This window comes from Myotis myotis, unplaced genomic scaffold (assembly GCF_014108235.1).
Source record: "Myotis myotis isolate mMyoMyo1 unplaced genomic scaffold, mMyoMyo1.p scaffold_m19_p_18, whole genome shotgun sequence".
Lineage (NCBI taxonomy): Eukaryota > Metazoa > Chordata > Mammalia > Chiroptera > Vespertilionidae > Myotis > Myotis myotis.
The window spans coordinates 10956738-10971854 of NW_023416322.1; the positions used below are offsets into that span (position 1 = coordinate 10956738).

At 37.7% G+C, this 15117-nt stretch overlaps 1 protein-coding gene across 1 annotated transcript in view; it reads left to right on the forward strand.

Annotated features, from left to right (window-relative positions):
• LOC118673254 (membrane cofactor protein-like) overlaps window positions 1-15117 on the forward strand; it is a 51231-nt gene that overhangs the window by 12762 nt on the left and 23352 nt on the right. The window contains exon 6 of the mRNA XM_036343842.1: window positions 4523-4708. Within this exon, the coding sequence (XP_036199735.1) occupies window positions 4523-4708 (186 nt within the window). The remainder of the gene's footprint in view (window positions 1-4522; window positions 4709-15117) is intronic.

Below are 15117 nucleotides of genomic sequence, written 5' to 3' on the forward strand. Positions count from 1 at the left end.
GAAAATATGAAAGACTTTAATCTTATCTAGGTTGCTAGACACAAATTCAATGTACAGAAATCAGTGGTATGTCTATACACTGGCCATAAACAATTAAAAATTTAAATTTTCAAAGTACCATTTACAACACCGAGTCATGCAAAGTATTTGCAAATGAATCTAACAACACATGTGCAATATTTGAATAGTTAAAACAAGGAAACTTTTTAAAAATTAAAGAAGGCATTTATAAATACAGAAAAATTCATTGCTAATGCATTTCAAGACTCAATATAACAAAAATGTCAATCCTCTATAACTGATGTATAAATGAGTATAATCCCAATAAATTTTCCTGCCGGGAGCCAGTCCATCCTTGCTGTTTCAAGGGACCTGGCATTTATGGCATACTGTTCTTAATATGTTTGCTCACCTTCTTGGCACTATGTGTTTTAACCAAGGTCACCTCTCTGAGAAAGGTTGTTTCCCCAGGTAGGGATTTTCCCCTGAAGTTAGGGAGGGAATAAAACCCCTTAACTAAGTGCCAGGCGGATAATTAATCACTTTAACTACGAACAATCATGCTTAAGCTACATAATCTTTACTCCCTGGAATGGAGATAAGAAACACCCTAACCTTTGGAATAGAGATTGATAGGATTGGAATCAACTGGTATAAATACAGATGTAACAAGACAACAGGACACAGAACCTAGACACAGAACCTACACAGAACCTAGACACAGAACCTACACAGAACCTAGAGACAGAAGAACTTCGCTGGAGAGAACATGGCAAAAGATCCTGGACAGAAACTGGCCACAGAACCTAGAGACAGAACCTAGCGAGAGAACCTGGCTGAAGAACCTAGAGACAGAACCTGGCTACAGAACCTGGATAGAACATGGCAAGAGAACCTGACTAAAACCTGGTGACTGAACCTGGCTGGAGAACCTAGCAAGGGAACATGGCTAGAGAACCTGGCTGGAGAACCTGGAGAACCTAGCAAGAGAACATGGACACAGAACCTGGCTGGAGATCCTAACCAGAACTTCGCTGGAGATCCTGACCAGAACTTGGCTAGAGATCCTGGCTAGGCTGCTGATCAACTGAACACTGTCTCCGTGTCATTCCTTCTTTGCCGACTCCGTCCACACCTTTGGGGATCCCTGGACCTGCTGGGGCTGGACCCCAGCATTTTCCCCCAGAAGTTTTTTAAGAAATTGACAAAGTGTTTCTAAAATTTATTTGGAAAGACAAAAGAATAAGAATAGTCAAAATGATTTTGGGAAACAATTAGAGGACTCTGGTGTCAAGACTTATTAGAAAGCATACTATTTAATGAATAGTCAAGACTGTGTGGTATGGGTAAAAGGATGGCCATAGAAAACAATGGAACAGAATAGAGGGTCTAGGGAAGAGCCTTTCAATCGTCTCCAATTGATTTTAGCACACATGTACAAACAATTCAGTGGAAAATGGTAAAAGTACAGGCACAATTGAACATCAATATGCCATAAAAGGGAACCACAACCCATATTAGCATATGCAAACATTTGCTAAAAATAGATCTTAGACTTGCCTTACATTCAGGATTATAACAACACTTTTACTTGAAAACATAGAACATATTCATGAATCGGTCAAAGATTCCTTGTATACAAAACCATGATCCTTTAAAGAAAAAAAAAGGTTAACCAATTGGAATTCTTAAAAACTCAAAGCTGCTGCTCTCAAAAGACATTGCTATAAGAGTCTTAAAAAATGAGCCAAATCCCTGGCCGGTATGGCTCTATTGGTTGTAGCTTTGTCTTGTGTACCAAAGGGTTGCAGGTTCTATTCTAGGCCAGGGCACGTACCTGGGCTGTGGGTTTGTGGCAAGTGCAGAAGACAATTGATTCTCTCTCTCTCTCTCTCTCTCTCTCTCTCTCTCTCTCTCTCTCTCTCTCTGAGCATGTCCTTAGGTGAGGATTGAAAAAAAAAGAAAGAACAAAACCACAATGAGCTATCGCTCAACTCCTATAGGATGGCTGAAAATAAAAACAAGAAAAAAATACCTTAGAATATCATCTACTGGCAATGATATGGAGCAATTGAAACCCTCATATATAGCTGCTAAGAATGCAAAGTGGTATGTCCATTTTGGAACACTGTTTGGCAGTTTCTTATAAAGTCAAACATATACTTCCATACAACTCAGCAATCCAAGTAAATTACAACACGTTCACATAGGAACCTATGTGGAAATATTCATAGCAGCCTTAGTTACAGTCACCCCACATTGGAAATAGTCACATATTTTTCAGTTGATGAATGAGTGAACAACCATGGGGCATCTATATAATGGGATAATACTCTGCAATAAAGAGGAATAAGCTTCTAATCCACACCATGACCCAAATGAATCTCAAACGCATTATGCTAAGTGAAATGAGCCATACTCAGAGGCTGTGATCCCATTATGACTCTCTGGAAAAGAAACGCTGGTGGTACAAAACAGATGAATGGTTGGCTGGTTGGGGAAGGTGGTTGGAGGTGGCTGTGGGGAGAGTTGATTACAGGAAATGTTGGAGAATAATGAAACTCTTCTATGTCTATAGTGGTGGTGATTACATGATTAGTGTTTACATTTATTAAACCTCATAAAGCTGTACACTTAAAATGCTGAGTTTTACTGTTACTATGTAAACTATATCCAGTAAACCTAACTTAAAATTATTACTGTGATTTAGAGCATTTTAGTACAACATAGAAAAGATCAGTGAACCGGAAGTCAAAACAATAGAAATCCAACATGATTTGAAAGAAAAACAATTTTTTTAAGAGGGAAAGACTTACAACCTGGGAAAGAGTAGCACGCAGACAAATATACATGTTAATGGAGTTTCAGAAAAAGAGGAGAAACAACAATATAGAGTTATATGAATAAATAATGTCCAAAAACTATCCACATTTGATCCAAAACAACCACCCACAAGTCTAGGAAATTCAGTGACCCTAGGAGGATAAATAAATTTTTAAAAATATCTGATAATGTGCTGAAATAAAAAACAGGCAACAAACGTCTCTACTAAGGAGAAATTTATTAAAACTGAAGGTAAAATTAAAAATATATATATATTTGAAGACCTGACCAGTGTGATTCAGTTGGTTTGAGCATTGTCCCATTCACCAAACAGTGGCGGGTTTGATTTCTGGTCAGGGCACGTACCCAGGTTGTGGGTTTGGTCACCTGTTGAGGTGCATATGCAGGCATCCGATCCATGTTGCTCTGTTACATCAATGTATCTTTCTCTCCCGTCTTCTCTGTCTAAATTTTAAAACAAAACAAACAAACAAAAACATGTCCTCAGGTGAGGATTTAAAAAAAAAAAGATTTTTTAGATAAAAGCTAAGAGGATTGTCACCTCCCTACCTGCACTACAAGAATTGCTAAAGGAAGTTCTTCAGGCTGAAGGGACAAGATCCTGATGGACGTTCAGGTCCCCTTGCGAGGAGGAAGAGCACCCTTCTGGTTGAAAAGCAGTGGATTATTGGCCCTATGCATCACTCAGATTTAATCTCAGAAGGTGTTTTCTTGCATGTACTGCCAGCCCAGTCTTTTGTTTTGTTTTTGATTTTTCCAATTTCTGTGAAACGCATGGCTGGATCCTGAAATCAATCTAGAGGATCATACCCAGCACTTTACTTTGTAAGAAGTAGAACAGAATGGGGAATACCTGAGTACATGGGTATCAAGACTAACTATGAAGTTTTACTGGTTTGGCTCAGTGGATAGAGCATCGGCCTGCGGACTGAGGGGTTCCAGGTTCGATTCTGGTTAAGGGCATGTAACTTGGTTGCGGGCACATCCCCAGTGGGAGGTGTGCAGGAGGCAGCTGATCAATGTTTCTAACTCTCTATCCCTCTCCCTTCCTCTCTGTAAAAAAATCAATAAAATATATATATAAAAAGTGGGGTTTGATCTCTGAGTTCCAGTCCAAAATACTTGGAAAACACAGCCCTAAGTTCACTGGCCTTTCTATTTCTTGCAGGTTTCCAGTTCTTGCATGTTGTTGATACCTGATAACTTTCTGCATGTTTGCATGGCTAGCTTTTTTTCAACTTTTTACCTTTGAGCTCAAGCATTACCTTATTACAAGACCTTTTCCTGCCTTTTTAGAAGATCAGGGTACTAAATTAGTGTCAGCCTGAAATTTTAAAAATTCCTAGAGCTAAAAGAACATCCAAAGTTGCTTTTGTACTTACCTCAAAATTGTATGTGGTAATCAGACCTTTCTCAAAACGTGTCAGTAATGGGAAAACTTATAGGAAACCAATAATGTATATTGGTCAGTCTGTTCTTGGTGGGAAAAGGTTATTAGATGTCTCTATGTCTGTTTACCTGGAATTAAAAAGCACAAATAAAGTATTGTTTTAAATTAACATTCTGTCTTCCATTTCTTGCCTCTTTGTACCCAGGGGAAATTACTAATTTGCACTAGTTTTTTCTTTCCCCTGTTGAAACAGCTTTCCATTAATTCTGGAATTTCTTCACTTTTCAGTGGTCATATGTGAATATCCAGCGCTGGAGAATGGGAGACTGGTGTCAACACTTGAAAAGGGAAAATTTCAGTACAAATCAGAGGTTACGTTCCAATGCGAGGAGGGATTTTACCTTGAAGGCAGCCGCACTATTGTCTGTGGAGCCAACGGTACTTGGGAGCCTAAGATCCCAAAATGTACTGAAGGTACAAAGAGGGTCTTTTTGTGTCTTTTTTGTTTAGATTTTATTTTATTTATATTTTATTTTATTTTTTGTTTAGATTTTATTTCTTTGACATTAAATATTAATGATGTGGACAAATTGAAAAGAAACCGTTTTTAAAGTAACTGCATATCATATTCATTTCCATGACAGAGGTATGACACAATTTGTTTTCATTGGGTCTTTACACATATATCACACAGGTGTCTAAATTTCTGTTTTCTGGCACTTCTTATGTGTAAAAATGTATAGCAATCATTTTCAGATAAACTGAACCACCATTTCACGTTCCCGCCAGTGAGGCACGAAGGTTCCAATTTATCCACCTCTTTACCAATACTTGGGTTTGTTGTGTTTTTTTATATATACTAGTCATCATAATGTATATGAAGTAGTATATCACTGTGGTTTTTATTTTCATTTCCAAATAATTAGTGATCATATTTTCATGTACTTATTGGTGTTTTGTATATCTTCTTTGGACACATGTCTCTTCAAGTCTTTTGCACATTTTTTGATTTGGGTTTTTTCTATCACTAAGTTTCAGGAGTTCATTATGTGTTTTGGATTTTAATCCCTTTTCAGATATATTATTTGCAGATATTTCTTCTTATTCTATGGATTGCCTTTTCACTCTGTGGATAATGACCATTGATAAAGTTTTTAATTTTGCTGAAGTCCATCCAATTTATCTATTTTTCCTTTGTTGCCTTTGTTTTTGGTGTCACACTCAAAAAATCATAGTCAGATTCAACATCATGAAGCTTGTCCTCTGTGTTTTTTTCTGTACATCTTATAGTTTTAGCTCTTATATGTAGCTCTTTGATCCACTTTGCGTTCATTTTTGTATATGACATAAGATAAGGATCCACCTTCATTCTTTTATTTGTAGATATCCAGCTTTCCAAGAACCACTTGTTGAAGAGATTGCCCTTCCCCCATTAAATGTTCTTAGCACCCTTCCATACAATCATTTGACTATATATGCACAGGTTTATTTGTGGTCTCTGTATTCTACTCAACTGGTCTGCCTGTGTTTATGCCTGTAGCACTGTGATTTTGATTACTGTAGCTTTTGAGTAAGTTTTAAAATCAGAAAATGTAAGTTCTCTCAACTTCACTCTTCCATTTCAAGATTGTCTTGGCTGTCCCTAGTCCCTTAGGCTCTGTATGAATTTTATTTTGGATTTTTCTATTTCTGCAAAAAGCATATTCAAGATAGTGATGGGATTGCATACAGTCTGTAGGTTTCTTTGCATAGCATTAACATCTTAACTATATCATCTCTTCCAATGCATGAGCACAGGATGTCTTTTCATTTATTTATATTGTCTTCTATTTCTTTCAGCAGTGTTTTATAATTTCCAGTGTCGGAGCGTTTCACCTCCTGGTTAAGTTTCTTCTTTAAGTATTTTACTTCTTTTTTATCCTCAACCAAGGATATGTTTATTGATTTTAGAGAGGAAGGGGGAGAGAGAGAGAGAGAGAACATGGATTGGCTCCCTCCTGTATATGCTCTGACTGGGGATCAAACCTAAAAACTAGGTATGAGCTCTTACCAGGAATCCAACCACAACATTTTGGTGTATGGGATGATGCTCCAACCAATTGAACCACTCTTATTTGATACTATTGTAAATAGAATTATTTTCAATTTCTTTCTAGCTTTCTCATTGTTAGTGTAATGAAATGGAACTTATTTTTACTTGTTGATTTTGAAAACTGCAACTTTGCCAAATTTATTTATTAATTCCAACAGGTGAGTGTGTGTGCATGTGTATGTGCATAATCTTTACAGTTTTCTACTTAAACTATCATGTCATCTAGGACAGAGGTAATTTGATTCCTTCCTTCCCAATTTGGATGCTTTTTTTTTCATTTCCTAAATGCTCTGACTATAACTTTTTATATTATAAGTAGAATCTCATTTAATCTATAGGCTAATATTGAGTCTAAAGTAATGACAAATTTGCATTCTGTACCACAGAATATTGTCACAGGAAATGTTACTGGAGAGGAAGAAGAATGCTGATGACTGAATATAAATTTATAATATGTATAGTACTACTTTAAATGAAAAACATTAATATAATTTATATAAGGAAAATAAAATTATAAGAGATTTTATATGAAGGCAAAAAAAATCCAAACCTTTGAATTTAGGATCTGTAAGCTTTACTATTTTTTTTTTACTTCTTTTTAAAGTTATTTTGTTGTTGTTCTAGGAGATTCCATGCCCATGATAAATCACCAACTAGAGCTGATGACTGAGGTATTATTTTGGTTATTAAAAACCCTCAATTATGGGACCTTAGAGTTCTCCATGGAAATATCATATTTCAATTATCTGTGGTTCAGGAAGAAACAACCTGTCATGTGATAATTGACATTTGTATTTCGTTTTATGTGCAGATACCATGACAAATGGAAGCAGTAGTATGTGTAGACACAGGCAGATAACACAGTTTTTAAGAGGTTCCTCAAATTCAAATTCCTAGCAGGGTGAGGTAACTTTCTCAATTGCTGTGTTTATATGTAGGTTAAAATATATAAAACCTAACTTGCTTTCCATGTGATAGTGCTATTTTGTAATGGCAATTTGTAAATAAATTTTCTTTCTATTCATACCTTGTGTACACAAGCATTAAAATAAGTTTGGTTAGTTGTGGTTTTTTTTATAACAGGCTGGTGTATCACACTTTATATAGGCTCATATAGTTCACACAATATATGTTGAAGGAAAGGATCAAGTATGGTTGTGGCAGTTACATGAAATATAAGGATTTTTGATAAGTGAGTGAAGAAAAGTATGTATTACTTTTCTTTACATTAGGCTAGTTTAATAAGGTTTGTCTTTTTATAAAATGCACATTAAGTTTCCCCTCTGAACACTGTGGTCAAACTGTCACTGTGCCAGTAAATTCAAAGCACCTTCATTCATTAAACACTTGATAATTTTTTGATGAAATAAAAAGAGCAAAGGTAAACATGCCAATGTATAATATGACCTATAAAATTTAATAAAAATAATGGCAGTTCGGGAGCAGAGGTACTACCAAACATTTCTAAGATTTAAGATTTTGTAGTATTATTTACTAGAGGCCTGTTGCACGAAGAGATTCGTGCAATAGGCCTTCCTTTCTCCTGGCTGCCGGCACCGGTTTTCCTCGGCACCCAGGACCCAGGCCTTTGCTCTGGCTGGAGCTGCCTCCCGTCTTCCGTCTTCACTGCTCCGGCTCGCCTTCAGTCTTCCCTCCGCCTGCGGCTTGGAGCCTACATATGCAAATTAACCGCCATCTTTGTTGGTAGTTAATTTGCATATCACACTGATTAGCCAATGGGAGGCATAGCGAAGGTACAGTCAATTACCCTGTTTGTCTATTATTAGATTAGATTGCTTTCTGGACAGTAAAAAATGCATGTTTAAGTTTCTATGCATAATTTATCATGGTGTTTCATTTGCATTCTTAAAATACTCTTGGTAATTAAAATTGTGTCTAATCTGGGGATGGGGGTGCATGAGGAAGGATGGATAAAATAATGTATTGTCTGTGAAAACTGCAAAATAGGTCGATGTGATCAATTAATAGAACTTCATTAATGACTTATTCCACACTCACATTTGGGGAACAATGTAAATGAAATTTCTAACAAAACCATGGAATAATAGACTGAATACTGAATTAAACCAACTGGAATGGGAAAATACCTTCTTAAAATGATTTTCTCTAATGTAGTAAATTCTAATTTTTATAATAATATTTCCTAATTTTAATAATTATTCCAATTTTTATAATGTGGTGGGGCTACTACAGCACAAAACAATGACAAATGAGGTCCTATTAAAAGTTTCACAAGTTGGACCCTACGCCTGGAATCAGATTAGAAGGGCTCTGTGATCAAAATGAGCTGGATGCACTAGCAGTCACACTAAACTAGACCGATGAACATTTTCTTTGCTGTAGTTTATAGATGATCTGATCAAAATTAAAGTGTGTCAACTATGTGGAGACCCACGTGTGCTCAATTACCTTCAAACTGGTTTTATTTTTTTCTCAGATGGAGGACTCATTGCTGTGATTGTTCTTGCAGTAGGTAAGTGTCCCAAACTTGGATGCCACTTATATCAAAATATTAATGTGTACAAGTGCATTTATAGTTATTTTTTTAGTTTCTACAGTGTTTATAGCTTAAAATTAAGTAACCCAGTCTAGAAATACTATATCCATTATATGATATTCTACCTTTTGTTGGTGATTGTATTTTCTTTTGTATGCTATATGTCCACTTAGTAACAAATCCTAAATATCCCAAATATGCTTTGAGTAATATTCTAAATTAAGCACAGACACTTCTCTGGCTTGCTGCAGACCCTAAGTGATTCCAGGGAACTACATTTAGACAGTGAAGAGTCCAGATAGAATATGAATGTATGTGGGCTTAAATAAAATAATATTTCTGCCCACTGAAATGTAACCAACAGTAATTTCTTCTGCTAGGTTTGAAACTTGGTATTACTTTTTAGAGTTACATGTCATTTGTCTTCTGGTTTCTTATAGATCTTCGTGTTGCAGTGGTTGGCACCTGTGTGTATAAGTGTCTTCACATCAGGAAGAGACAGTAAATTAAACACATTTCTTAAACTTTTCAGTCCTTCTCATCTTGATGTACTTGTGCAGCTCTTGCTTGCTCTCTGTATTGTGGGCTGCCTTGTTAAAAAATGTTCTTGTGTGAGTGTGCTGTCAGAATTGCATTCCTTACTAAAATATTTTCACCTACTTTTAATATTATTGTAACCAGGCTAATCTGTGCAGAGTTGTTTTAGCTTTTATGACCGTCAGAAAGATTCCTGTGGGGGTTTGAGGTTTAAGTTCTGCAGAAAATCATGGCTCATTATAGTGTCTCTGTTATGCCCGATGTTCAGGGTCCCCAAAAACCACCAGGGAGCCAGGTCCGATGCAAGACTCAAAAGAGCCTTTATTCGAGCTAGCTCAAGCTCCCCATCCACCACACTCACCAACGCAGAGGCAGGAGGCAGAGAAGAAAGAGAGCTCTGTGGGGAGAAGGGTTTTATAGGGGGGTTGGAATAAGGGGAGGAGAGAGGACTGTGGGCCCTGCCGATTGGCCAGGCGCAAGTCGGGGTCTTGTTACACAGGATGTGGTCTTATCTATGGCGCGCACTTCCCTTGATTATCATTGGTTAGTTTAAAGAAATCCTAGGTGTGGCTAGCAGAGGCTTGGGCTTCCGGGAAGAAGCTCCTTGCTGAGTACATGGCTAATGGCTGCTGCCCAAAAATGGAGGATCCAGGGCAAGATGGGAGGCGTAGCCCTCGCCCTTTCAGTCTCCTCTACCCTAGGTTTACGCTATTCCTTCAGTGGATTGGGAGCCAGATTCTGGTTATCTTTTTAAAATACCCACAGTGCCATCATTTGAATAATATTTCATACAGTAGAACTCATGATATATACATTTGATTTCTCTCTTTGTAGTATATTTTTAACATCACATACACACAGTAGTCTGAGTAGAAAATGCTCTCAGTGGAATATTTTTACAATTTCAAATGTTTCACATAGAAAAACTTCTAAAGAAAGCAAAAATAGCTTTGTGTTTCTCATATTCTTTCTTTGTTTAAAACATTAAAGCATACAACTACTTAAAGGTTCTTAAACAAACATGAATCAAACCCTCTAGCTACCAGGTAAGGGCTCTCTATTAAAGGTGAAGAGGTGTCTGAGCGCAGTAGCCCTGGATTCAAGGCTCAGGACCACAACTGACCTGAGGTTCCATGTCTGCTGAGCTCCAAGTGCTGCCGCTGCTGGGCCTGGACTCCGGTGAGTAACCAGGTGGAGACCACCATGGATGTGCGTGTGTTCTTGAAATATGAATAAGCACCTTCAAGTTTATGAGCAAATGTTTCTCCTGTTTTAGGTAATTGGATTTTTTTTAAAGACTCCTCATCTTGTGTACATGCTCCAGAAAGGAGGTGGAGTAACACTTAGCTTTACCTCCTTTCCTTTAGGGAAAGTAAAAATTTTCATTATATTCTTTGCACCGCTTAATGTCCATAATTTCCCCTTAAAAAAAAACAAAAAAAAAAGTTGGCTTCCATCGCCTTAGAAACTAGCTTATTAGACTCTAAAATGTATGCAGATACTTCTCCATTTGTAGGGGTAACTGTTGATATGGAATTTTTGGACTGGATCCATCTGCTGGAGTCAAGAATGAATCCACGGACAGAGGGTAGTATAGCAAAGGTGGAGATTTATTGAAGAACAAGTACAGACTCCCATGTGGGGGGAGGGAAAGAGTCCCACTGAGTTCTTTTTCCCTATGGCTTATAAAGGCTGCAGATTCTGGTGCCTTGATATCCCCTCCGGTCACTATTCTTTTAGACTGGTTACTATAGTAACTCCTTCTGGATGAAGGGCTTCCTTCCCTTTTTCTTGTAAATATAGACCTTTTGCTATTTTCAGCTTCCTCATTCTATGGAAATGTACCTGTTGCAGCTTTTCAGCTTCCCTATTCTATGGAAATATACCTTCTGCTGCTCTGCAGCCCTGTGCTTCTTCCATGGTCCTCTTAATTTCTAAAATTTCCTAAAACCTGTCTTTTTCACCCCCCAAAATTCCTGTTTCACTATGGAAGCAGGGTACTAGTCATGGATAATCAAATGTTATTGTTAAAACTTCATACCAAATGCATTGATGTAAAGTTGTACTTACTATGATCTGGAATATAATTACCCTTCTACAGCCTTCATACTAAAGTAGAAAAATAGCATAAATAGTCATTTATTATTATATTAATTTTTATTGATTTTATAAAGGAAGGGAGAAGGAGAGAGAGAAACATCAATGATGAGAGAGTCATTTATCGGCTGCCTCCCATACAACTCCCTACCAAGAATCTTTCCAGCAACACTGGCATGTGCCCTGACCAGGAATCAAACCATGAACTCCTGGTTCATAGGTCAATGCTCAACCACTGAGCAACACTGGCGGGATGATAAGTACTAATTTTTTAAGATTATTAAACATTTTTAAATGGCTTGATAAAAAAATGGCCAGGAGGTAAGAGATATATATCCTACCACTTATACAGTGATGGCGAACCTTTTAAGCTCGGCGTGTCAGCATTTTGAAAAACCCAAACTTAACTCTGGTGCTGTGTCACATGTAGAAATTTTTTTATATTTGCAACCATAGTATAAAAATATTTATATTTTTGATACTTATTTTATATATTTAAATGCCATTTAACAAAGAAAAATAAACCAAAAAAATGAGTTCGCGTGTCACCTCTGATACGCATGTCATAGGTTCGCCATCACTGCAAGCCCTCTTCTCTTTCCATCCTTGGTTATTGGGGTTCTCTCCAGCTAGTCTTCAGTTGATTATTGAAGGTGGTTTTTCTGTATTTTAGTTGTAATTCCCGGAGAGTGTCAGAGTAGCTTCCACTTACTCCACCATTATTTTTCAAAAATCTATAGTATAAAGTCTTTACACATATGTCTATACCACCTCAGCCATCAAATTAAAAACAAGAACACTGAAAATTGAGAATTTGGAAAAATTTCACTTCCTTAACTAAAATATTATTAAAAAATAATCTTACAGTAGATTAGGTAAAATTCTATTTTGAAAAATATTTTTGTAACTTCTTTGTACTGAAACAGGAATTTGGGGGGATGAAAAAGACGGGTTTAGGACATTTTTAGAAATGAAGAGGACCATGGAAGAAGCCCAGGGCTGCAGAGCAGCAGAAGGTATATTTCCATAGAATAGGGAAGCTGAAAAGCTACAACAGGTACATTTCCATGGAAGGAGGAAGCTGAAAATAGCAAAAGGCCTATATTTACAAAATAAAGGGAAGGAAGTCCTGCATTCAGAAGGAGAAGAAGAAACCCCAAAGGGAAAAGGAAAACAATAAAGAAGGAAGGGGTGGAAACCTCACTTGTCCCATGTGTGGTTCAACCTTTGAGCTCATAAGTTACTATAGGAACCAATCAAGGGAATAGTGACCAATCAGAGGGGTTATCAAGGCACCATGATCAACAGCCTTTATAAGCCATAAGAAAAAGGAACTCAGTGGGACCCTTCTCCCTCCCCATGTGGGAGTCTGTGCTGTAAGATTCTTTCCCCTTCCTCATGTGGGTGTCTGTACTTGTTCTTCAATAAATTGCCACCTTGGCTATAGCACCTTCCATCCATGAATTCATTCTTCGCATCCCACAGACAAAGAATCCGGGGAACAACCCTGCCCAAGGGAACACCGCTTGTTCCAGTCCAAAAATTCCGTTTCAGTAATTTAGAGAAGCCATAAAGTTAATGTCTGGCATTTGTTCTCCACCTTTTCTAACATCAACAAACCAGTCTAAGAATTAAAAACAATTTAGACTCAGTTGCTTACTTCTGTGAAAAGTTAGAGGGCGCTAACATTCCTAACAGGAATGCCCGCTTGGTCCAAAGTGAACACTGTGGCCTTGTAGTTTTCTTGGGGAGAATTCCCCTCTTTAAGAGAACATAGAATGCGCTCTGAATTCTGGCCTAGGGGGTTTGCTCTCCCGACTGGAGTAAAAAGCTCTCTCACTTCAGTAAGTCACCTGGCAGAAGGCAGTTTTGTATAGTAAATCCATCAGATGTCCCAAGTTGCAACAGAATTAGTCTTTGTGTGGGACTCACCTCACCTGCTAAAAGGCAGAGTAAACATTAAGCCATGTATTTCAGGAAAGAAAAAAAAACAACACAACTAAACTTTGTGTATTGGCTGTTGGTCCTATGCAGAGGAGAAAAGTCACATAGCTCAGGTAGCACTTTATGCTCAGGCGGACCAGAGCCCTCCCTCTCCGAGTCCTCACACCTGGCAGGGTCTCTTTCAAAGGAGCCATGGGCAAAGGGGAGGGGCTGCCACTATAAATGCAATTACATTTTTAGAAGTTTTGTTTGCAGTTTTATAAAACTTAGTAGAACAATTTGAGCCAAAAAACTTTGCTGTGCAAAGGAAAGTATTGAGAAATCAGAATGGACCAGAGTGAATACTATTTTAGACTATAAAGACATTTTATTATGCCTTAAGTCAGTGGTTCTCAACCTGTGGGTCGTGACCCCTTTGGCGGTCGAACGACCCTTTCACAGGGGTCACCTAAGACCATCCTGCATATCAGATATTTACATGACGATTCATAACAGTAGCAACATTACAGTGATGAAGTAGCAACAAAAATAATTTTATGGTTGGGTCACAACATGAGGAACTGTACTTAAAGGGCCAGAAGGTTGAGAACCACTGCCTTAAGTGTTCCTTCTCTTTCTCATCTCTGGTGAGGGACATTAGGAAGATGAGGCTGAGCAGAAATAATCAAAAATTCTGACTTAAATATAGAAGTATTACTGCACTCGTTTTCACATACTTATTTTCAAGAATGTAGTGTTTGCTTACATTCTTGAATTAATTAGAAACATGGATGGCTGTACTATTTATTTTTTAAAGTCTTGGGAATTTTTCAATCAAAGATTGTTATGCATCCCAATATAAATTGACTTTTAAGATAGATTCTACTTCATATTATTTTCATGTGTGAATATGTCTACATGTGAGATGGATATAAGTGTAACTACCATTTATGTTCTCGTGTCAAATAGTTTCTTAATTACTAAAATATAGAGAGAAACCAATTTACTGTGGGAATGGTTGTTTAAATGACAGAGATGGAAGTTTATTTCAATTATAAGTTTCTTAAACTGGAAGAAATGGGAGCCCCATGTATGGTTTATTTTCTGGAAAATGTGGTCTTCAAATCAGGTAAATACAATGCAGGGTGGATGAAGTTTGCTTGTATCAATGTGCTCATTTCCAGTGTGCTTGATTTCAAATCAGAGTATGTTTCTAATGGGGTCCCACCCTCTCTAACCTTTCCACTCTCACAGTCATGCCTCCTGCTCCTCACATCTCAGAACCTGACAAACATCCGGGCTTCTCCACTCCCAGCCCATCACGTGCCTCTCCTGCTCACGGGAGTTCAGTGACACCTACAGCAGAAGTCCAAGTTCCTCAGCATGATGCTTGAAGACGTTCTACAATTAAATCCTAAATTTTCTTCAGATCCTGGGCATCTTCCAGGGCCAGCACCTCATGCCCATTGGGTGAAGCTTTGCCCGATTTCTGCCCAGGTGTCCTATCACCAGCTTGAGGCAACCACATCTGAGTATCTGTCGACACTGTCTGCTAGGAGACATCCTTCCACATCAGTTAAATGCATGGGTACGGCTAAGTACTTACAATCCCAAGTCCAACAAGGAAATTATAAAATTTGGTTTATGTAATTATTTCTTATTTATGCAAAAAACCCTTACTCTTGGCATTAAATCAGGTTGCTGGAGCTCTGAGAT